The sequence below is a fragment of the Nanorana parkeri genome, unplaced genomic scaffold (assembly GCF_000935625.1).
Source record: "Nanorana parkeri isolate BGI_ZX_2015 unplaced genomic scaffold, ASM93562v1 scaffold120, whole genome shotgun sequence".
NCBI classification, from domain to species: Eukaryota; Metazoa; Chordata; class Amphibia; order Anura; family Dicroglossidae; genus Nanorana; species Nanorana parkeri.
The window spans coordinates 1,517,018-1,540,897 of record NW_017306388.1 but is presented as its reverse complement, the minus strand read 5'-3'; the positions used below and the strand labels follow the sequence as shown (position 1 = coordinate 1,540,897).

Below are 23,880 nucleotides of genomic sequence, written 5' to 3'. Positions count from 1 at the left end.
TCTGGTCAGACACCTCCCCCTCTGCAGACGCCTTTCTCTGGTCAGACACCTCCCCCTCTGCAGACGCCTTTCTCTGGTCAGACACCTCCCCCTCTGCAGACGCCTTTCTCTGGTCAGACACCTCCCCCTCTGCAGACGCCTTTCTCTGGTCAGACACCTCCCCCTCTGCAGACGCCTTTCTCTGGTCAGACACCTCCCCCTCTGCAGACGCCTTTCTCTGGTCAGACACCTCCCCCTCTGCAGACGCCTTTCTCTGGTCAGACACCTCCCCCTCTGCAGACGCCTTTCTCTGGTCAGACACCTCCCCCTCTGCAGACGCCTTTCTCTGGTCAGACACCTCCCCCTCTGCAGACGCCTTTCTCTGGTCAGACACCTCCCCCTCTGCAGACGCCTTTCTCTGGTCAGACACCTCCCCCTCTGCAGACGCCTTTCTCTGGTCAGACACCTCCCCCTCTGCAGACGCCTTTCTCTGGTCAGACACCTCCCCCTCTGCAGACGCCTTTCTCTGGTCAGACACCTCCCCCTCTGCAGACGCCTTTCTCTGGTCAGACACCTCCCCCTCTGCAGACGCCTTTCTCTGGTCAGACACCTCCCCCTCTGCAGACGCCTTTCTCTGGTCAGACACCTCCCCCTCTGCAGACGCCTTTCTCTGGTCAGACACCTCCCCCTCTGCAGACGCCTTTCTCTGGTCAGACACCTCCCCCTCTGCAGACGCCTTTCTCTGGTCAGACACCTCCCCCTCTGCAGACGCCTTTCTCTGGTCAGACACCTCCCCCTCTGCAGACGCCTTTCTCTGGTCAGACACCTCCCCCTCTGCAGACGCCTTTCTCTGGTCAGACACCTCCCCCTCTGCAGACGCCTTTCTCTGGTCAGACACCTCCCCCTCTGCAGACGCCTTTCTCTGGTCAGACACCTCCCCCTCTGCAGACGCCTTTCTCTGGTCAGACACCTCCCCCTCTGCAGACGCCTTTCTCTGGTCAGACACCTCCCCCTCTGCAGACGCCTTTCTCTGGTCAGACACCTCCCCCTCTGCAGACGCCTTTCTCTGGTCAGACACCTCCCCCTCTGCAGACGCCTTTCTCTGGTCAGACACCTCCCCCTCTGCAGACGCCTTTCTCTGGTCAGACACCTCCCCCTCTGCAGACGCCTTTCTCTGGTCAGACACCTCCCCCTCTGCAGACGCCTTTCTCTGGTCAGACACCTCCCCCTCTGCAGACGCCTTTCTCTGGTCAGACACCTCCCCCTCTGCAGACGCCTTTCTCTGGTCAGACACCTCCCCCTCTGCAGACGCCTTTCTCTGGTCAGACACCTCCCCCTCTGCAGACGCCTTTCTCTGGTCAGACACCTCCCCCTCTGCAGACGCCTTTCTCTGGTCAGACACCTCCCCCTCTGCAGACGCCTTTCTCTGGTCAGACACCTCCCCCTCTGCAGACGCCTTTCTCTGGTCAGACACCTCCCCCTCTGCAGACGCCTTTCTCTGGTCAGACACCTCCCCCTCTGCAGACGCCTTTCTCTGGTCAGACACCTCCCCCTCTGCAGACGCCTTTCTCTGGTCAGACACCTCCCCCTCTGCAGACGCCTTTCTCTGGTCAGACACCTCCCCCTCTGCAGACGCCTTTCTCTGGTCAGACACCTCCCCCTCTGCAGACGCCTTTCTCTGGTCAGACACCTCCCCCTCTGCAGACGCCTTTCTCTGGTCAGACACCTCCCCCTCTGCAGACGCCTTTCTCTGGTCAGACACCTCCCCCTCTGCAGACGCCTTTCTCTGGTCAGACACCTCCCCCTCTGCAGACGCCTTTCTCTGGTCAGACACCTCCCCCTCTGCAGACGCCTTTCTCTGGTCAGACACCTCCCCCTCTGCAGACGCCTTTCTCTGGTCAGACACCTCCCCCTCTGCAGACGCCTTTCTCTGGTCAGACACCTCCCCCTCTGCAGACGCCTTTCTCTGGTCAGACACCTCCCCCTCTGCAGACGCCTTTCTCTGGTCAGACACCTCCCCCTCTGCAGACGCCTTTCTCTGGTCAGACACCTCCCCCTCTGCAGACGCCTTTCTCTGGTCAGACACCTCCCCCTCTGCAGACGCCTTTCTCTGGTCAGACACCTCCCCCTCTGCAGACGCCTTTCTCTGGTCAGACACCTCCCCCTCTGCAGACGCCTTTCTCTGGTCAGACACCTCCCCCTCTGCAGACGCCTTTCTCTGGTCAGACACCTCCCCCTCTGCAGACGCCTTTCTCTGGTCAGACACCTCCCCCTCTGCAGACGCCTTTCTCTGGTCAGACACCTCCCCCTCTGCAGACGCCTCTCTCTGGTCAGACCCCCCCCCTCTAAAAATAACATAAACTAATAAGATTATTCAGACTGAAATGTCTACAGTTACTGTACCTGTATATCTAAAAAAGGAAAACAACTCCTTATTTTCCTTTAACACACTATTGTGGCCTATAAGGAGTGCTTCTGCTACGGCTGCACCACGGGTTAATGAACAACACAGGTATTTGGAATCCGAGCCAAAGCTTGAAATCCCAAATTAAGATCTTAGGTCTTGACCCGGTAATTAGCATCCGCTCAATATCCTGACATCTACCTTAATTAATAATTAAACAAATGGGTTTGTTCCTCTGTGAGCTGCAAGTGAAATATCAAAACTCGTATACCTGCTGGGCGATTAACCATCGCCAGAGTTACTGCATTTCTACGCTTATTTCTGCTCTATTGTGTTTAATAAGGTCTTTCAGATACACAAATAAATCAAAGAGAATGTGAAGGGATTCAGCTATTACCCAGAGATGGAAAGTGAACACGAAGTCAAAATATGGTCTAATTGGAAATTAAACTTTCCTTTTTACTCTTTGACTGCCAGAGCCAAATTTGCATTTTTTTAGTACACATGGTAAAAAACACACTTTAGGCCTGAAAATGTCTTAAATCACCCCCCCCAATAATATATTTTCTGAAAGCTAAGACCCTGGAGAATAAAATGCTGGTGGTTGCAAAATTTTTTTTATGTCACATGATATTACTGTACCAGTTTATTAAACCAAATTATAAGTAAATATGCCCTCAAATTATTTTTTAGCGCCCACAAACACAATTTTATAATAGGGATTTTTGTAATACTTTTTTTGTAAAAGATGAGGTTGCGTCGAGTAAATTGATATCAAACATGTCAAGCCTCAATATTGCGTTTGCCTGTGAAATAATGAAAACCTTGGTAGCCAAATTGTCCATAGGTGATGCTTTAAAAGCCTTTACAGGTCATCAGTTTAGCGCTCACCATGATCAATGGCCCTAGAATTATTTTTCTTATTCTGGGGTGTGCGGTGACATCTAACGTGTGGCACAATCAATGGTTTCATATGTAGGCACAGTCGATGCTTGTGTTTTATGCTTTTATGTACGTGGCGGCAGGGGCTTTAAAATTATTTCTTTATTTTACTCTTAACGTTATTGCTATCACATAGGGAACATCAAGTTCCCTATGTGATAGCAATTAGCGGTGACAGGTTCTCTATAAGCAAAAAGTTTTCCCAGCACACTCGCCAGCCAGCATGCAAAAAAACTTGTCTCACCGCTAAGGTTAAAAACGGAGGTTTAGATGCACGTCTTCTGCAAAAAATGTGAAAGCCGCACAACTGCGCCAAGGCACCTCCTAGATAGTGCGGTCCTAACTCTAAACTATGAGAGTCTCCATCTTGGAGCACATGGGGCAAAAGATCAAATTGGGTGCAGGTTTGTCAGGAGGAAACCCAACCTCCCTTAAAGGCACAGGGACAGGCCTTTAAGGCCTTTTGCTGTGTGGCTTTCACATTTTCTGCAGAAGACATGTATCTAAACCTCTGTTTTTAACCTTAGCGGTGAGACCAGTTTTTTTGCATGCTGGCTGGCGAGTGTGCTGGGAAAACTGTATTTGTACTGTATTAGGCCCTTCCATGTGCATCTTGCTGTAAAGCTGGTAACAAATTGATGATGCGTTTTTCCATTTGTTTTGCTTGAGGTTCTCTATAGCTTGAGGTTCTCTATAAGGAGACATTAGGGGTCTATTGGGTCTATTCACTGTCTGTTTCCTGCTCTCCCCACTGACACACGACATGCTGTTCCTGGGCCTACAGGAGGGACAGTAGAGCTTGGGATACATGTCTAGGGTGGGGTGTGTTTTGTGGGATGGTTTTATGCATGTACTATTCATGCATAGTCCACTTGCATTGAAGTAAACTATGCCCTTCCTTTGTTACCCAACCTCACAGTACCTGTGCATGTGTTTATAAGCTCTTGCTTCCTCTCTCTCATGTCGTAGAGTTCTGGTAATCTCTATATAGTAGCTGTGAAACTCTTGATGGACATCAGGGATGATGGTATTGTATCCCAACAGGCGGAGTAAGAACTGAATCAACCTTCACAAATCTAATTTCCAGTCTTGAGTTTTCGCAGCTGCTATCTAGGAAATGTTAGATAACTTGGACATGGGACAGGGAGGAAAAAGAGTTTGCAACACCCTCTATACACAAGTACGTTTGGATAGTATCGCAAGAGGAAAGATATAGTTCACCCCACGTGCATAATTTTTAAAGAAAAATCATATTGGGCAGCACAGTGGTGTAGTGGTTAGAACTTCTGCCTTGCAGCCCCTGTACTCAAGTCCCGGCCAGGACACTATCTGCAAGAAGCATATTCTCCCTGTGCTTGCGTGGGTTTCCTCCGGGTACCCCGGTTTCCTCCCACACTCCAAAGACATGCTGGTAGGTAAATTGGCTCCTGTCTAAATTGGCCCTTGAATGTATGCATGTGAGATAGGGACCTTAGATTTTAAGCTCCTTGAGGGCAGGGACTGATGTGCATGTGTACTGTATAAAGTGCTGCGTAAAATTGTCAGCGATATATAAATAAACTATTACAATTCATTCAACTTTAGGTATTATCTAAAATGATGAACAACATTAGAAAAGGGAAGAAAGTATTTAGTAGGGCATAGCAAGGTAAATAATTTTCCCGAATCAGTCCTGCATCTTTGTGAGCACACTGTACATGAAAACTCTGGGCTGTAGGCTGCAGTGATACATGCAGTTGCCCAATACAAATAGCTGGAGATCCAGAGAAAGTCTTTAGGGAAGGAACAGGATGAAAATCACTAGTGACTTTGGCATCCAGATATTGAACCTGCTGACAGCCAGGATGCTCAGTTTTAAAGGGGTAACTCCTTGTCATTAGAGGTATGCTCCAGTCACAATTAAACAATGAAATGATTACAGGAACACTGCTTACTTTTTTGGGGGCTTTCTACTAATCCACCCAATTTCCTTTTATCGGTACTTTGGTGATCTGCAAAACCCTTTTGTCTTACCTGTTTTTAATACAGGAGAACTACTTCTAGACCTGCCTACTGCAGGTATCTTGCTGTCTTACATAGAGGCAGACTGATGTATTGACGTGTCAGTGCTAAATTCAGTGGAGCCAATTGTTTTTGTAGCCATGAATCAAGCCTGCTTTTGAAGGTGATTCAGTACACAGAGGGTGGAAGTACTACATGGCCCACATGACCCCTCCATATGTTTTGTATTTAGACATTTCCAGTGGCTTACTGTTAATGTTGCAGCATACCAGGATATTTTAAATAATTGTGTCCTTCCAACATTGTGGCAACAGTGCACAAAGCCAATAACATCAAGACATGGTTTAATGAGTTTGTTGTGGAGAAACTTAAATGGTCTTCACAGAGCTTTGACCTCAACTTTACCAAGCTCATTTGGGATGAATTGGAACACCGCTCGTGAGCCAAGACTTCTCCTCCAACATCAGTATCTGATCTCACAAATGCTCTTTTGACTAGTTGGGTAAAAACCCCTACAGACATACTCCAAAATATTGAAGAGGTCTTTCCCAGAAGAGTGGAGAATTTTGTAGCCATTAATTGGGGGTTGTGGGCAACTCCATAATAATGCCCTTTGGAAAGGGATGCTCATTAAGCTCCTATTGATTAGTTGGTCAGGTGCTCACATTTGTTGGCCAATATACTTAGCGCAGACCTAAAGTGGGGTTGTCTAGAGTTCTGGTTAGAAAAATGGTCTTTTATAGCTTATCAGTTTTGTTAAAACGGTAGAATTGGACTCTAAATAAAACTTGCTGTGATTTATTGGGGAAAAAAATGTTGATTTTTGTGGTTCAGTAGGTGAGCATTCCAGAGTCTGCTTTCCTTTTAGAGCTTAGCGGAGAGTAAAAAGTGAAATAATTGGATGTGGCGGCACCAAAAACCTCTCCATAGGAAGTACTTCTCTTCATTTAAAGGACAGCGCAAGGAACAAATCATCCTGAGGGCCGGTGCCCACAAAAACCCCAGCCTTTTGTGTTGAGTAGTTGATCCTCATTTCGCTACAAATTCCAATGCTTTCAGATACTTAAAAATCTATTATTTGGCAGATCCCGGGCGTATTGTGTAACCATAATTGCACAACGTTGTTTTCTCTACTCTTAAATAGCACAGCGGCTATTCAGGTCAATGTGGAGTTTGAAACCCTTGGTAAGTCAGGATATAAATCAGGTTGGGTGGGGGACCCACAAGGGTAACTGATTCACCAGACAGTGTGGAGATTGTGGTTGTAATTGTGGTCTCGCCGTTTCCTAATGGGCAGACCAGCCACACTTAATTGGAACCGCCAGGATCGGCTGAGCTGCCAGTTTAATACCAAACACTATTTTTGTGTTGGAAGCTGTAAAAATAAAAATGTCCATTATGTGCTGCTGCTTTGTTGCAGAAATACTTAAAAAAAAAAAAATGTTTTATACAGTAACTTCAGCCACCCACAAATAAATCTTTAGTTGTTTCTACTGTTTTTCTGGAATCATTGCAGCTCTATTTAAAGCTAGACTGCCGGCAAACGGCTAAATATGCAGATGAAACCATACAAGGGAGCTGTTCTAGCTGTCAAAAGATTTGTATTTAGGTCCATCCAGTCCTGAGATATACCCAGTTCTGTCACACAACACAGCCCTGTTTGGCAGGGCAGGAGACCTGCTTTGACTTTAAAGCTTAGTGGAGAGTAAAAAGTGAAATAATTGGTTGTGGCGGCACCAAAAACCTCTCCATAGGAAGTACTTCTCTTCATTTAAAGGACAGCTCCTCTCCGCTTTACTCTCCGCTAAGCTCTAAAAGGAAATGCTCACCTACTGAACCACAAAATCAAAAAAAATGTTCCCCCAATAAATTACAGCAAGTTATATTTTTAAAGCCCAACTCTCCTGTAGTTCAGTTACACTGACAGGTCTTGTAACCCCTCCAGCCTGTGACTGGACAGTGTAAGTAGAATCAGCAGGATGATGAGCTCTTCTTTCACTCTGTTCTCTACTCCTATTGGCTTACTGGCTCCATGTGCTGCTTTTCTCTCACTCAGCGTGAGCACTGCTATTCCGTGGTCTGCTAGAGACTACACTATCAGCTACTTGCATGTAAAAAATAAATATGTATTTATGAATACTGAGCAGCATTAATTTTTGTCTTTATTTTTGTCTGGAGTTAAGCTTTAAAGAGAACCAGTCCTGGCTTGGGCTTATTCATTTACCTGAATATTGCTCTGAAAGCTGGACTCCATCCATAAAAATGTATTTTTTTTCAATTCAGATAGCTTTAGTACCTGAATTCAACTTTGTTCTGGCCTCTTGCACTCCTCTATTCAGCAGCATGCAGACTGGGAGAGGATTGAGCAGGACAGGGAGCCATCCAGGTGTGCTGTATGCAAATGTGCTGACAAGTATCTTGCTGATAACAGGAGTGAGCAGAAAGGTGGCTTCATTGGTCTATTTCTGTTTCTTCACTATCCAATCAGGTTGGGAGTAGAAAGAGTATACTTCTACTTCAGCAAAATCGGTGGCAGGTCTGTGTAAATCTCAGGATTGTGTGGACACAAATACAAATCCTTTTGGCAAGTAAAACTGCTTTTATATATGTATTTCATCTGTTTAACTCTTTCCCTGGAATTCAGTTTTTCATTGAATATTGGCCTTTCCAATTTACGTTTTGAAGTCAGCACTGCTGAAGAGCATACAGACTAGAATTAGCATGGCACGGGGGTATGCACGCCTATGGTCCTCCAGCTGTGGGCTTACCAACTCATAGGTTCGGTGGTCCTGACAGGTAGGTCTAGTTGCACTCTATTCACACCTATATTTTTAGGTGCGATTAGGGATTTCTGCGTCAGGAGCTTGTGATTTCTTGGAGTAGGAATTCCTAATCTGCTGTTTCACAAGCTGCACCAGGTGACAACAGTTGCAAGTTCAGGACATTGCAAGTTCCTGAAGCAGGAATCCCTTATCGCACCTAAAAATATAGGTGTGAATGGAGCCTTAAAGGAGCCCTCCATACAAAAATTTTGTTTTTGTTATAATGGTGCATGGTAGGATGAGTCGGCACCTGGCTTCTTATGTCTTGGATGCCCCAACAGTCAGCTCTCCCTGACATAGTTCCTGGCTCTGTTCTTGTACATCTAACATGGGTATTGAGTGTTTCTGCCCACCTTTTGTGTGTTTCCGCAGTTCTCAATCCGTTCATTTTATAACTAAAAAAAAAAATTAGCAGGGAGTGCAGGAACACCTCGTAATGTGCACAGCAAGTGTGCTGATGCAGGACACCACAGCATGCTGCTTTCAGAATACCTGATCAGTGACTGGAGCTGATTCGCTGCAGTCAGACCAGCTCCTTCGTCAAAAGTCGATAAAAAAAAAGACTTTTGTCAAATGGTGGGGTGCTGATGGGGTGGCACATGTACATTTTGAAATATTAGAGCAGTTTATAGTTAACTTTTTACTGCTGTAACTAGGGATGGACCAATACCGTTTTTTTGGTATAGAGTACCGATATATTTTTTTTATGATACTGAAAGTCCCATTAAGGAAGCCGGGTGGCGTGTAATGACTCGCCACCTGGCTTCCTGATTAGCTGGGAAGCTGGGCGGTGTGTGATAGCCGAGAAGCCGTCTCCATGCTCCCTCGATACCAGGTAATGAGGAAGCATAGAGCCGGCTTTCTGGTCAATCAGGAAGTCTGGGGGTGGGTAATGACTTCCTGATTGGCCAGTTTCCCGACTAATCAGAGCGCAGGTGACGCGAATCATTACCGCCCCCCAGACTTCCTGATAGGCCGGGAAACAAGATCCATGCTCTGTGGTGACGAGGAGGCATGGAGCCAGCTTCCCGGCCAATCGGGAAGCCGGGCAGCGTGCAATTAGTCGCCATCTGGCTTCTTGATACTGGAAGTTCCGGTATTGGGATAGGCATCTTGCATTTTTTAAAACATGTCACAAATTTAATAAATCAGTATCCTTCACAGATCATCTCAGATAAGCCAAATTCTGTAGAAAGTAAACCTTACCAAATGGTGCTGTTTCGTAAGGTTTACTTAATGTGTTATAATGTGCTGTTTGGTCTTTTTTTCTCATGGCGTTGACAGAGAGGCACCATATTCAGCTATACCAGCAGCCACAAATTCTTTATTTTTATGAAAACAGATTAACACTTTTTTTTTTTGGGTTACACTCGGTAAAATAAGTTTTATGAGTAGCTGTGCAGTGCCAGGGATGGTTGGCACAGAACAAGGAATTTTCTAGTTCATTCACAGTGTTAGAAAAACAAACTTCTGAACTAGCACTGAATGTGCATGCCTTACAAGTTATCACTGTCTTTTACTGCAAGTTGTTCTTATTTTAGATGATAAATAAATTAGATAAAATATATTGCATTTGTAACTTTTCACTAAGCGTATCCAAAAACAACCATAGAGGGTTCAGCCTTATCACTGGAATATTTTGACCTTTTTTAAAGCCTGTCTTGGCTTGCAGTCGGCATTCCAGTTCATCCCAAAGGCCTTTAGTAGAGTTGAGGTCAGGACTCTGTGCAGGCCACTTGAGTTCCTCAACACCAAACTCATGAAACCATGTCTTTATGGAGCTGGCTTGACGTCCAGTCATGATGGAACAGAAAAGGGCCTTCCCAAACTTAACATGAGGTTCAAAGTTGTCTTAATGTCTTTGTATGTATTCATCCCAAAGGTCTTCAGTAGGGTTGAAGTCAGGGCTCTGTGCAGGCCACTTGAGTTCCTCGATACTAAAGGCAATAAAGGCATAAATGTCGTTATGAAGCTGGCTTGGTGCACAGTCATGCTGGAACAGTAAAGGACCTTCTTCAAACTGTTTCCTAAACTGTCTTTGCAGTGAAGGGTGTTGTTAATGCTACAAATTACAAACACCTTCCCACAATAAATTTGAGGGATGTCTTTGGCTATGTATATATTTGTGGTATTTATGTACATACACATGGTAATTCTACACTATATTTCTGAATGTTTGTTGACTCCTGACCATCAAACCTACTATATCACCAAAAGTATGTGGATATCCCTCCAAACTGAGTTCAAGTGTTTCCAGTAGGGATGCACCGATACTGATACTAGTATCGGTGCCGATACCGAGTATTTGGGCGAGTACTCTTACTCACCCAAATACTCTGATGCCTAGCCTGATACTTTCTGTATCAGGAAGCCGGTTCCATGCTCCCTCGTCACTTGTGACCAGAGAGCATGTAGCCGGCTTCCCGGCCAATCAGGATGGCACGCTGCCCGGCTTCCTGATTGGTTGGGAAGCTGGCCAATCAGAAAGCTGGGCACGGTGTAATGACGCGGTGCCCGGCTTCCTGATTGGCCAGGAAGCCGGCTTTATGCTCCCATGTCACCTCATGACGAGAGAGCATGGAGCCGGCTTCCCGGCCAATCAGGAAGCCGGGCACCGCGTCATTACATGGAGCCCGGCTTCCATGATTGGCTAGTAAGCCTGCTCCATGCTTTCTTGTCATAAAGTGACGAGAAGCATGGAGACGGCTTCCTTGCTAATCGGGAAACCGGGTGGCAAGTCTTTACATGCTGCCCGACTTCCCGGCTAATCAGGAAGCCTGGTGGCGAGTCATTACACACCGTCTGGTTCCTGAATGGGACATCCGGTACTCAGTATAGGCGAGTACTGGAAAAAAAAATATCGGTACTCGTACTCCGTACCGGAATACAGGTATCGGTGCATCCCTAGTTTCCAGTGAAGGATATTGTTGCTTCTTTAGTTTGCAAATACATTTTATACAATTGTATGCCACAGTTTGGAGGAGGATCTTGTCTGTTCCATCACAACTGTACCCTTGTGCACACAAAGCCAGGTCCATAAACTTTAGTGTGAAGGAACTCGAGTGGCCTGCACAGAGCACTGACATCAACCCAGCTGAATACTTTTTGGATGAATTGGAACACTGCTTGTGAGCCAGGTCTCATCAAGCATCAGGACTGGACCTCTCGTATGCTCTTTTGGCTGAATGGGCTCCCATTTCCACGGACACTCCAATATCTGTAAAAAGCCTTCCTAGTAGAGTGAAGGCTGTTTTAGTCAAAAAGGGGGCTAACTCCATATTATTGTCCATAGTTTTGGGTTTGGATGTCCAACCAACTCTTATAGGTGTGATGGTCAGGTGTCTACAAAGTTTTGCCCATAGAGTATTTAAGAATGATGATGTTTGTGTACATGATTCCATTTCATAGTCTACACATTAAAGTATACATAAAATGTGCTCCAGTTAAGGTCACATAACCAGAAGCCTGGACTTTCGATCACATGATATCTGCTGAAGGGGCTGACCATCCTGCCTGTTGCTTGTTGTTTATTCATGCAAGCAAGCCTGTCAGTATAGCTCTGTATTAAAATTTAGGTCTAGGTTAATTTTAAAGTACATAAAAAGTCAATCTCTTAGACATGCTGAGCAAAACATTGTAGAAAATCAGAGTACAAAGTAAAAGACCAGTACATGCCTTTGGAAAAACATCTGATGGTCATTGGCAAACTGTTCTTCACCTTAGTAAACTACTTCAGCTTTTGTTTCATCATTTTCTTTTTCTTTTTAGCTTGCTTTAGAAACCAGAAGGGTAAAATTTGATTGGCTGCCTCTTTTTCAAACACTTCACTGTGTATGGCCCAGTGTGGTGAAGTTGGACATAGTCGCACAGTACCATCTCCTCTATCAGTACCATGGACAGGGGCATTACATGCTAAGATGATTTCTGACTTGCATTATCTTTCCACATTCAATGGAAACTCGCAAATGGCTCCAGTTTGCGAGTTGCAGAATTCAGTAGTGGATCTGTGAGCTGTCCGTAGCCTCATTAATATGCTTCGTGGGTTCTGCAATAGTAAGGTGCTCTATTTTCAAAGGGCACACACCTCAAGAAAAACAATGTGGCATATTTTTTGTCTGAATAAGGCTTTAGAAAAGGTTCAGAATTTACACTTGATCTGTTATACTGTGCAGATGGTCAATACTCAGAACTCCTCCCTTCCTTACAAAACCCAACTTAATCAGAACAGATACAAATGGCAGCTATAGACTTGCAGAGAGATACGAAACTGTCAAGTGGTTTTACCCTCCAGCATCTACCAAAACCTAGAATATCAGGTTAGGGTGGCTTCACTTTAAGTTGACATTCATGCAGAATGACAGAAGTGCTCCAGAGAAAGCAGAAGTGCTCTTTTGTTTTTATTAAGGAGGAAAAGGAATTAAATTCTAGCCATGTATGTGATGACCGAAAAGGACAGTCAATTGTCTCATCTTTCGCTGAGATCTCTATGTCTGTCTTTGCCCAAACTCAGCTCTTATTTTACTCAGACTTTATAAGTGCAAGCAGTGTAAGTACCTACATTTGACCTGGTATTTTCCTCTTGCAGTCTCTGTATAGCAAAGCTCAGACTGGACAGGGAGAAGCAGTAAAAGTAGCCAGTCAGTTGATATGCTGACAAGAAGCAGACTAACAGAAAAATTAGCTCCTCACTGTGCTGCTTCTCCTTTCACTTCCCACACACAGGCTGGGGCAGGTCCTTAACCTAGTTCTGTTAGTGCGGCAGAAGCCGCCTTCTGAACCTCTCATAGATACCAATGTCCTCCATCAAGTCATTGTAAATACATTTCTCTCTGTTTTGGATGCGGTTCAGGTTGTTTGAGTTTACCTCTTTGCTACAGCTTCCATCCGCAATCCTGACTCCCTCTTCGTCAATCCTGAGTGTCCCAATAGATAGGGCAGCCATCTTCTTGTTCCACTGTCGCTAGGTGGATTCAGCAAGCTATCACTCAGGCATATGATGTGAAGGGGAAAGCCCCACTTTCTGTTTTAGACCTTACTCTACTATCAGCATTAGTACTTCATGGGCCTTCTAGCAACCGTCTTAGGTTTCCTAAATTTGCAAGGCTGGCAAATAACTAGTTTTACCAAGTGAATGTTCAGGCCTCTGAGGTTGCTAGCTTTGGCTGCAGGGTTCTTCAGATGGCCTTTTGATTGTGGGCTCCTTCTGTTATGGTTTCCTGTTGGGTTAACTGTTTTCCCAGGCCAATGAGGAATTGTTGCTGCACTGCCTGCCCCGTGTTGGACTGCATTTGGATGTCCCATCCGTTGATCTTTTAACTACCTGTGTCCTGTGATGTACAGTCAAGAAAACAGGATTTTGTTCTTACCTGTAAAATACACTTCGTGGAGTACATCACAAGACACCTCCCTTCATGTTTCTGTGATCCACTCTTGTACTGCTTGCTACCAAACTGAAGCAGGGTGGGCGTATATGGGGTATATAGGGCTGTTCTTACAGCTTTGATTGATTTACTGGGGTCCAGTCACCTGAGGGTAGCTGCATAACCCATCCATTGAAGATTTTTTTTCCCTGTGTCCCGTGATGTACTCCAAAAATGGATTTTACGGCTAACATTCAAAAATTGTCTGTCACCTTTTGCCATTCCTGTGTTTGTGATCTGTTCTGAATATCCACGGGACCTTTATGTTTATGCTTTCTGTTTTTCATTACAGATATCGATGAATGTGACAATGACTACAATGGCGGATGTGTTCATGAATGTATTAATATACCGGGGAATTATAGGTGCACATGTTATGATGGATTTATGCTGGCACATGATGGACACAATTGTTTGGGTGAGTACAGGTACCTTTTTATGTTTATTATCTGCAGAATTTTACTATGTGTTTTCTGTGTAAGCTTTAGTAATGTAAGAAAAGACTGGAATCTGAAAGAGAACATTTGATTGGTTGCTTTTCACTTTGATTCCTGTGGCTGACCAACATATGAACTCATTGTTGTTTTAAATTTGAAAAATTTGGAGAAGGGTTAAAGCACCACCAGTCCACCAGGACAGAACAAGGTTTTCAGATTAATGGCTCCTCAGTGTTGATGACCCTTCGTTGTCTAACCAGCAGGCTTTGGTGGATCAGTGACCGAGCTGTATTGCAGAATTGCAGCAAAAAAAAAGGAGGTCTTCATAGTCTGACTGGGTTGCCTGGTTCACAAGACTCAGAGGTCCCCACCGCTCTCCTTACTGGTATGTCCCTTTTTAAGGTGGGTGCTGCAGTGATATTGGATGGCACCACTTCAAATACAATTAGTAAAATTATATTCCTGGGACACCAGCACACCAGGGTCCCGTCAATAGTCATGCCTGATGAAGGGACCCTGAGTGGCCCGAAATGTTGTTTTGTAACGAGATGTGTGTTCAATAAAATTTTTTAGTTTGCAAATACATTTTATACAATTGTATGCCACAGTTTGGAGGAGGATCTTGTCTGTTCCATCACAACTGTACCCTTGTGCACACAAAGCCAGGTCCATAAACTTTAGTGTGAAGGAACTCGAGTGGCCTGCACAGAGCACTGACATCAACCCAGCTGAATACTTTTTGGATGAATTGGAACACTGCTTGTGAGCCAGGTCTCATCAAGCATCAGGACTGGACCTCTCGTATGCTCTTTTGGCTGAATGGGCTCCCATTTCCACGGACACTCCAATATCTGTAAAAAGCCTTCCTAGTAGAGTGAAGGCTGTTTTAGTCAAAAAGGGGGCTAACTCCATATTATTGTCCATAGTTTTGGGTTTGGATGTCCAACCAACTCTTATAGGTGTGATGGTCAGGTGTCTACAAAGTTTTGCCCATAGAGTATTTAAGAATGATGATGTTTGTGTACATGATTCCATTTCATAGTCTACACATTAAAGTATACATAAAATGTGCTCCAGTTAAGGTCACATAACCAGAAGCCTGGACTTTCGATCACATGATATCTGCTGAAGGGGCTGACCATCCTGCCTGTTGCTTGTTGTTTATTCATGCAAGCAAGCCTGTCAGTATAGCTCTGTATTAAAATTTAGGTCTAGGTTAATTTTAAAGTACATAAAAAGTCAATCTCTTAGACATGCTGAGCAAAACATTGTAGAAAATCAGAGTACAAAGTAAAAGACCAGTACATGCCTTTGGAAAAACATCTGATGGTCATTGGCAAACTGTTCTTCACCTTAGTAAACTACTTCAGCTTTTGTTTCATCATTTTCTTTTTCTTTTTAGCTTGCTTTAGAAACCAGAAGGGTAAAATTTGATTGGCTGCCTCTTTTTCAAACACTTCACTGTGTATGGCCCAGTGTGGTGAAGTTGGACATAGTCGCACAGTACCATCTCCTCTATCAGTACCATGGACAGGGGCATTACATGCTAAGATGATTTCTGACTTGCATTATCTTTCCACATTCAATGGAAACTCGCAAATGGCTCCAGTTTGCGAGTTGCAGAATTCAGTAGTGGATCTGTGAGCTGTCCGTAGCCTCATTAATATGCTTCGTGGGTTCTGCAATAGTAAGGTGCTCTATTTTCAAAGGGCACACACCTCAAGAAAAACAATGTGGCATATTTTTTGTCTGAATAAGGCTTTAGAAAAGGTTCAGAATTTACACTTGATCTGTTATACTGTGCAGATGGTCAATACTCAGAACTCCTCCCTTCCTTACAAAACCCAACTTAATCAGAACAGATACAAATGGCAGCTATAGACTTGCAGAGAGATACGAAACTGTCAAGTGGTTTTACCCTCCAGCATCTACCAAAACCTAGAATATCAGGTTAGGGTGGCTTCACTTTAAGTTGACATTCATGCAGAATGACAGAAGTGCTCCAGAGAAAGCAGAAGTGCTCTTTTGTTTTTATTAAGGAGGAAAAGGAATTAAATTCTAGCCATGTATGTGATGACCGAAAAGGACAGTCAATTGTCTCATCTTTCGCTGAGATCTCTATGTCTGTCTTTGCCCAAACTCAGCTCTTATTTTACTCAGACTTTATAAGTGCAAGCAGTGTAAGTACCTACATTTGACCTGGTATTTTCCTCTTGCAGTCTCTGTATAGCAAAGCTCAGACTGGACAGGGAGAAGCAGTAAAAGTAGCCAGTCAGTTGATATGCTGACAAGAAGCAGACTAACAGAAAAATTAGCTCCTCACTGTGCTGCTTCTCCTTTCACTTCCCACACACAGGCTGGGGCAGGTCCTTAACCTAGTTCTGTTAGTGCGGCAGAAGCCGCCTTCTGAACCTCTCATAGATACCAATGTCCTCCATCAAGTCATTGTAAATACATTTCTCTCTGTTTTGGATGCGGTTCAGGTTGTTTGAGTTTACCTCTTTGCTACAGCTTCCATCCGCAATCCTGACTCCCTCTTCGTCAATCCTGAGTGTCCCAATAGATAGGGCAGCCATCTTCTTGTTCCACTGTCGCTAGGTGGATTCAGCAAGCTATCACTCAGGCATATGATGTGAAGGGGAAAGCCCCACTTTCTGTTTTAGACCTTACTCTACTATCAGCATTAGTACTTCATGGGCCTTCTAGCAACCGTCTTAGGTTTCCTAAATTTGCAAGGCTGGCAAATAACTAGTTTTACCAAGTGAATGTTCAGGCCTCTGAGGTTGCTAGCTTTGGCTGCAGGGTTCTTCAGATGGCCTTTTGATTGTGGGCTCCTTCTGTTATGGTTTCCTGTTGGGTTAACTGTTTTCCCAGGCCAATGAGGAATTGTTGCTGCACTGCCTGCCCCGTGTTGGACTGCATTTGGATGTCCCATCCGTTGATCTTTTAACTACCTGTGTCCTGTGATGTACAGTCAAGAAAACAGGATTTTGTTCTTACCTGTAAAATACACTTCGTGGAGTACATCACAAGACACCTCCCTTCATGTTTCTGTGATCCACTCTTGTACTGCTTGCTACCAAACTGAAGCAGGGTGGGCGTATATGGGGTATATAGGGCTGTTCTTACAGCTTTGATTGATTTACTGGGGTCCAGTCACCTGAGGGTAGCTGCATAACCCATCCATTGAAGATTTTTTTTCCCTGTGTCCCGTGATGTACTCCAAAAATGGATTTTACGGCTAACATTCAAAAATTGTCTGTCACCTTTTGCCATTCCTGTGTTTGTGATCTGTTCTGAATATCCACGGGACCTTTATGTTTATGCTTTCTGTTTTTCATTACAGATATCGATGAATGTGACAATGACTACAATGGCGGATGTGTTCATGAATGTATTAATATACCGGGGAATTATAGGTGCACATGTTATGATGGATTTATGCTGGCACATGATGGACACAATTGTTTGGGTGAGTACAGGTACCTTTTTATGTTTATTATCTGCAGAATTTTACTATGTGTTTTCTGTGTAAGCTTTAGTAATGTAAGAAAAGACTGGAATCTGAAAGAGAACATTTGATTGGTTGCTTTTCACTTTGATTCCTGTGGCTGACCAACATATGAACTCATTGTTGTTTTAAATTTGAAAAATTTGGAGAAGGGTTAAAGCACCACCAGTCCACCAGGACAGAACAAGGTTTTCAGATTAATGGCTCCTCAGTGTTGATGACCCTTCGTTGTCTAACCAGCAGGCTTTGGTGGATCAGTGACCGAGCTGTATTGCAGAATTGCAGCAAAAAAAAAGGAGGTCTTCATAGTCTGACTGGGTTGCCTGGTTCACAAGACTCAGAGGTCCCCACCGCTCTCCTTACTGGTATGTCCCTTTTTAAGGTGGGTGCTGCAGTGATATTGGATGGCACCACTTCAAATACAATTAGTAAAATTATATTCCTGGGACACCAGCACACCAGGGTCCCGTCAATAGTCATGCCTGATGAAGGGACCCTGAGTGGCCCGAAATGTTGTTTTGTAACGAGATGTGTGTTCAATAAAATTTACCACTCGTTGAAGATTTTACATCGGTGTGCTGGTGATATATACTTGGTTCACAAGACTGGCTGATCTACTTTAAAAATAATTTTAAAGGTTAAACATTTAAACTGTGTAAACTGTGTGGAATTACAGCATTTGAAGGTGTGAACTATCCCATGCTACCCGTTTTATATGTGAAATATGATTTTCCTCATTTCTGAGTTTTATTTGCTCAGCATGGCTAAAATTCCTTCTTGCTTGCCTACCTCTGAAAATGGCCCTTTACAACCCAGTCATGTTTTTCTAGATCCCATTTTATTGGTTTTTTGACAGACGCCACTAAGTTCCATTTCTTGCCGAAACAAGCCTTCTCTGTCGATACGTGTAAATATGAATTTCCTTGATTATGCCGGGCTTTTTGCAGAGGACAGGCCGTGTTAAGTCTTTGACATAAAGATGGTTCTGATACGAATGATGCTACAGGACGTACAATTCTACGGTGGTTGCTTATTAATGGGCAGTGAGTCTCAAAACGATGTCTTTGTGCATTTTTTGGTAACTGTGCATCATGTGCTGATAAATCAGACTTCGCTACTGCTGCTGTTTTGGTGCCAAAAGTAAAAAAAATTATGTCCTGAGTCTTGTGTGTTTGTCTGCTGCCTCGATTGGTGGTGACACATTTACTGCCTTCATAGAGGTCACATCAATGGACCGTATTGTAATATCATAAACTGTTCATAATTAGTCCTGTAGTCAATGGGCTTCAGTAAATTTAAATATAAGCCTTTTCACTCCTAACGAACAACAGGGACAGAGCAGGAAGTCTGAATGTTGTATTTATATTTTAGAAGTCATTATATTGGACCTATGAGATATATTTATTTATGACAAGCATACAAGTTAGGTAATATGTCAATGTAACATTTCCAGTTATTATTATCCCTTACAGAGATCACAATGCCCACCCTGACAATTAGTTCATCTGCTTCTCTCTCTAGGACAGCACCATGTTTGTAAAGGTATCATCCAAGGTCAGCATCTACTTATTGGACTGAGATGCTGATGTTCTGCCGAAAAAGCTAATTCATCGAAACCTCCAACTACGTCACTTCCGGTAACTTGCCAGCAGGAGATTTTGATGGGTTGGTGTTAGCGCGCATGCCCCGACAGCATTACACTAAAACAGGGGGATTTCTATAGCACAGCATAGAGCATTAACAACTCACTTGTCGAGTTCTCTAACACCTGTGAGTGCGCATGCGCACTGACAGCTGTTGGAGGACTGGACGAGTATTGTGAAAAGGCGGCTGTACAGAGCTCCTCTAGTCTTTCTGTTCTGCAGTCGTGTGTGTGGCAACGCCAGTTCGTCCAGATCATCTGCTGGCAAGTTCCTGGAAGTGATGAATTTTGAAGTTTTGATCAATTGGTTCTTTCGACAGAACACTGGCTCAGAGATGACACAATCATGTTAATCCAGGAGCCTGTGTACAGTTAAGACCCCCTGCTGCATATAGCTTTTCACCTTTTGTGACTTGCTACAAATTTGCTACGTTGCAGTTGGATCAGTGGGTGGCGAGGAGACTGAGGAAATGCTCCCTCCTGCTTGCAGCAGACTGATCCTAGCTTAGGTAAAATCAGTGTTATTTTAGATGTTATTGAAATAACTTTTTTTCTTCTTTCTGCTGCTCCTTGTATGAGGTTGTCCCTTGGTGCTGGTCCTGATGTCTGCTCTTAGCGTGGCACCTTTCCCTTCAAGGGTCACATGGAGCCACCCCCGCATGCACGCTCTTTGGCGGCACTACAGATGTTTTTCTTGCGTCCATAGAGACAATCCTGGCATCAAGCCACTTCCCCTCTCCTCACTGTGAGCGATTTACAACAGTTGGAGCCTGCACAGTCCCTATTGCACTGTGCATGTAAAACTCTTAGGATGTGCACTCCAAGTTCAGGAAGCACCACTGTGGACCTGGAGTTGGTGGCAGTGAACAGCATGGTATGTTGTTTTTTTTGCCAAAAAAAGAGTAAAAACTGTACTGTGCCATGTTTCATTTGTTGTCTGGAATGCATTTACCTAAAAAAAAAGCAGTGCTTAATACTACTCTTAAGGACCGCTTTTTAAAGTGGACCTCTAGTTTCCCCCAGCTCCCCTAGGAAAAATACACACATTTTTCCCCACAGTATTGAGGCCAATCTGGTTGATGTCATGGGTTATTTTTCTGCTTCCTATGCATGACTGGGTGGTTCTGACCTAATGACATATACGTTCAGCTCAGTCCAGAAGAGCTGTAAGCCCAGACTTTGTGGGGCGGGTTCATGACAGCTTGGGTTCACAGGAAGTGGGTTGAATGTAAAGTGACTGGTCATCGTTCAGTCTGAGAGACTGGCAACATCTGGTGGTGGAGAGGAAATACTGTAGTTGACAGCTTCAGACTGAAAACAACTATTGCATCAACTTGCAAAGTTACTGAAAGGTCCACTTTAGGTAACTCTTTTTAGATATTTGGCAAACTGATTTTGGGATGATCGCTAAAAACACAGTTGTAATTCTGTCCAACCAGTCCAGAGGCAGTCACCCCAGCCAGACAGCATATCTAGCTTGGTGACTGCAGTTCAACATTACAGCTTGGTCAAAATAAAGGAACATCACTGCTCTGATGAGGTCATTACTCCGTTTTCCTCCAGTCAGCTAGCTTGCAGTGTAAAATTTACAGGACTGTGCAGTATAGCAGAGCCTTTAATGGCTTACGGTCTTTAATTACTGTATTCCATGCATGGATTTGTAAATTCTTCCTCTAATGGTCATTTGAGTATCAGGGAATGTGATTAGCATCCCTGTTAAAAAACTGCAGACTTAAAGTGGACCTTTACACTCAAAAATCAAATTCTACCAATGCATCCCTCTTTGTATGATGATTCATATTACCATAGACATGTGAGGTGTAAAATGCTGTGATTTTGAAATACTTACACTTGCAGAGCATTCACTTCCTGCTTTGAACGTGCAAATGACTTCAGTTTGCCAAAGCAATGCACACTGGGATTTAGGGCTGCAACAACTAATCGACATAATCGATTATAATCGATTATTGAAAAAGTTGTCAACTTTTTCAATAATCGATTTATCGGCTTCCGATCAGTTGGTCCCATTCACGACTCCACACACGCTGCGCGCCGCACCTCCTCCCCACCTCACTCGCCTCTGCCAGACCCGCCAGCATCCACGCTCTTCACGCCGCACCTCCTCCCCGTCTCACACTCACCGCCCACCCACATCCACGATCGGCAAAGGGACGCGGGGAGATGTAGTAAGGAGGAGCAGGTGTGGGGGGATGACAGCCGCCAATAGACAGGTCCGATCTCAGAAGCAAGTTGCTGGAAGACTGCTCAGGTAAGCCTGCACTCCCCCCCACATGGTGCTCTATAATGTATTGCTGGGATAGTGGGATTTGTATTCCTCGATAGCTGATGGTACATTGTGCTGTATATTATACATGGGAATACACATCCCAGCAATACATTGTACACTGTATGTATAATGTATTGCTGGCATTTGTTGTATTCCTAAATAGCTGGTGATATTCTGCACTGCGCTGTATAGAGGACTACAAATCCCAGCAATAATGCATTACACAGCGCAATGCGGAATACCACCAGCTATAGAGGAGTACAACAAATTCCAGCAGTAATACATTATACAGTGGTGCAATGCAGAATACCACCAGCTATAGAGGACTACAAAATCCAGCAACAGTACATTATACAGCGCAATGCAGAATCCCGCCAGCTATAATGTACTATTGCTGGGATTTGTTGTAGTCCTCTATAGCTGGTGATATTCTGCATTGCGCTGTATAATGTACTATTGCTGGGATTTGTAGTCCTCTATAGCCGATGCCATTCATTGCTGTATAATTTTACACTTTCCATTTCACTATATTGCACACCACACTATTTTTTTTCTTTTTTACTTCCACCGCTCCAAGCTTGCTCCTGTGATGGACTGCAATCTCAATACAAACTAGTAGTCCATCACTGGAGCCATTTTTTAAAATGTATTTTATTGTTTATCCGATTTAACCGATTAATCGAACTTAATAATCGGCTAACTAATCGATTTTGAAAATAATCGTTAGCTGCAGCTCTACTGGGATTGTATTGTCATCAACAGAGCATTGCTGGGAAATCTCATCTGTAATCTCAGGGAAAGGCATTTTCCTCCCCTGAGATGATGTGCATGGTCGTATGTCCTAGTCACATGTGCCAGTAATCCAGGATAATAGAAGAGCTAATAATGTGCAATTAGTAAACATGGACACTGCCAGAAGAAAAGAAATGGGAAGAAAATAAAAATAAGGTATGCAAAGAATACAAAGCCGGCGATTATCTAGAAGTATGTGTTTTTGTAGATTGTCATTACTAAACTTTCCTAAAGCTGTGTTTGTTCTTTTAAAGATATGGGTAAAGGTCCGCTTTAAATTCACTTATCCGGAGAGAAGGTGGGGCAGCGTTCTGAGTCTGTGTTCTATAAATTTGTACAATGCTGTCCTTATGTGAGGAGAGAATAGATGATGATTTAATCCAGGTTTTACTGCTCTTTATCTTGTCCATTCACTGGCTTGGGTGGTTGCTAGAACAGACTGGATTGTTCAATTACATTGTAATCTGCAGGACAGTCTCAGGAAAAGTCAAAGAAAAGGATGCAGACTAAAAAAACCCCCAAAAAAGTGAAACTAGTGTTAGGAGGGCACACAGTGGAGGGTTTTCTGGCTAACAAAGATAATATAAGGAATCTTGCGGTTTCTGATTTTAATTATTAAAATTGGCTAACAGGTTTGCCTTGGGCATGGTGGCAGTTCTTCCCGGAATGCATTAGTAGATCAGTCAGTTAATATACTTCTTGCGTCGAGTTTCTGTTTTTTACACCTGAATGCTTTTCTATTGAAAACATTAGTCACTTGACAGCTGCTACTGTGAAGAATTTGTTATGGAACCTGAAGAACCTCCTACTGTTTTCCTAAACACTGTTATGATAAGTCTAATGAGTCGATGATAATTCGTGGAGACAATTAAGTTTCAAAGCATTTGAGAAAGTTGCATTATTTTGCAACAATTTTGCTCAACCTAACCTGCAGAGTCCAGGTTAAAGTCCTGGTGAACAACCTGCTGTGGCTGTTTGGCACCTATCGTACAGCCATCAGGGCCCCTGCAGACAGTAGTCTGTTTTTCTTACCTAGCTGCCTACTCGGGACAAGTGAAATTAAAAATATTCTTTAGATTAGGTTTTAAATAGTTTTTCATGGTTTGGTTCATTTATTTGACACTATCTTTTTTGCTGTGTTGACAATCCTTTTCCTCCTTCCTTTTTTTTTTTCTACTGATCTGTGATCGTAATTTTATAATGCATCCTGCTGAGAAATGTCAAATGTGGCACAAGTAATTTTGAAGAGGGTTGTAGGGAGGACTAATGGGAAAGCATTGGTTTGTATTGGGGCTGCAGTAGCAGTGATCTCTAGTAGTCTTGAGTCTATTTCCTGAAGTATGTGCTCAGTCTCCAACAAATCCTATAGCATATCTACAGTCTCTGACCATCTCTTGTAGCAGGCCCCTACTCTCTGGCCATCTTCTGTTGCATATCTGCAGCCGGACAACTTTCTGTAGCATTACATCTACTGTATATTATGTGTGGCCCTTTGGTGATGTTAGGGGCTTCACTTGAGGCCCCTATAACAAGAGTTGACCGCCACTGGCTTAAAGAGACACTGCCCCTTTGCACAATGGGGACAGGTTGACAGTGTCTCCCCATTACCCAGCCTCCCCCCCCCCCCCTTTTAACAAATTCAC

The 23,880-nt window shown here is 44.0% G+C and overlaps 1 protein-coding gene across 1 annotated transcript in view; it reads left to right on the top strand.

Moving 5' to 3' along the window:
- SCUBE1 (signal peptide, CUB domain and EGF like domain containing 1) overlaps positions 1–23,880 on the top strand; it is a 233,039-nt gene that overhangs the window by 25,251 nt on the left and 183,908 nt on the right. The window contains exon 3 of the mRNA XM_018553435.1: positions 13,861–13,986. Coding sequence (XP_018408937.1) covers positions 13,861–13,986 — 126 coding nt within the window. The remainder of the gene's footprint in view (positions 1–13,860; positions 13,987–23,880) is intronic.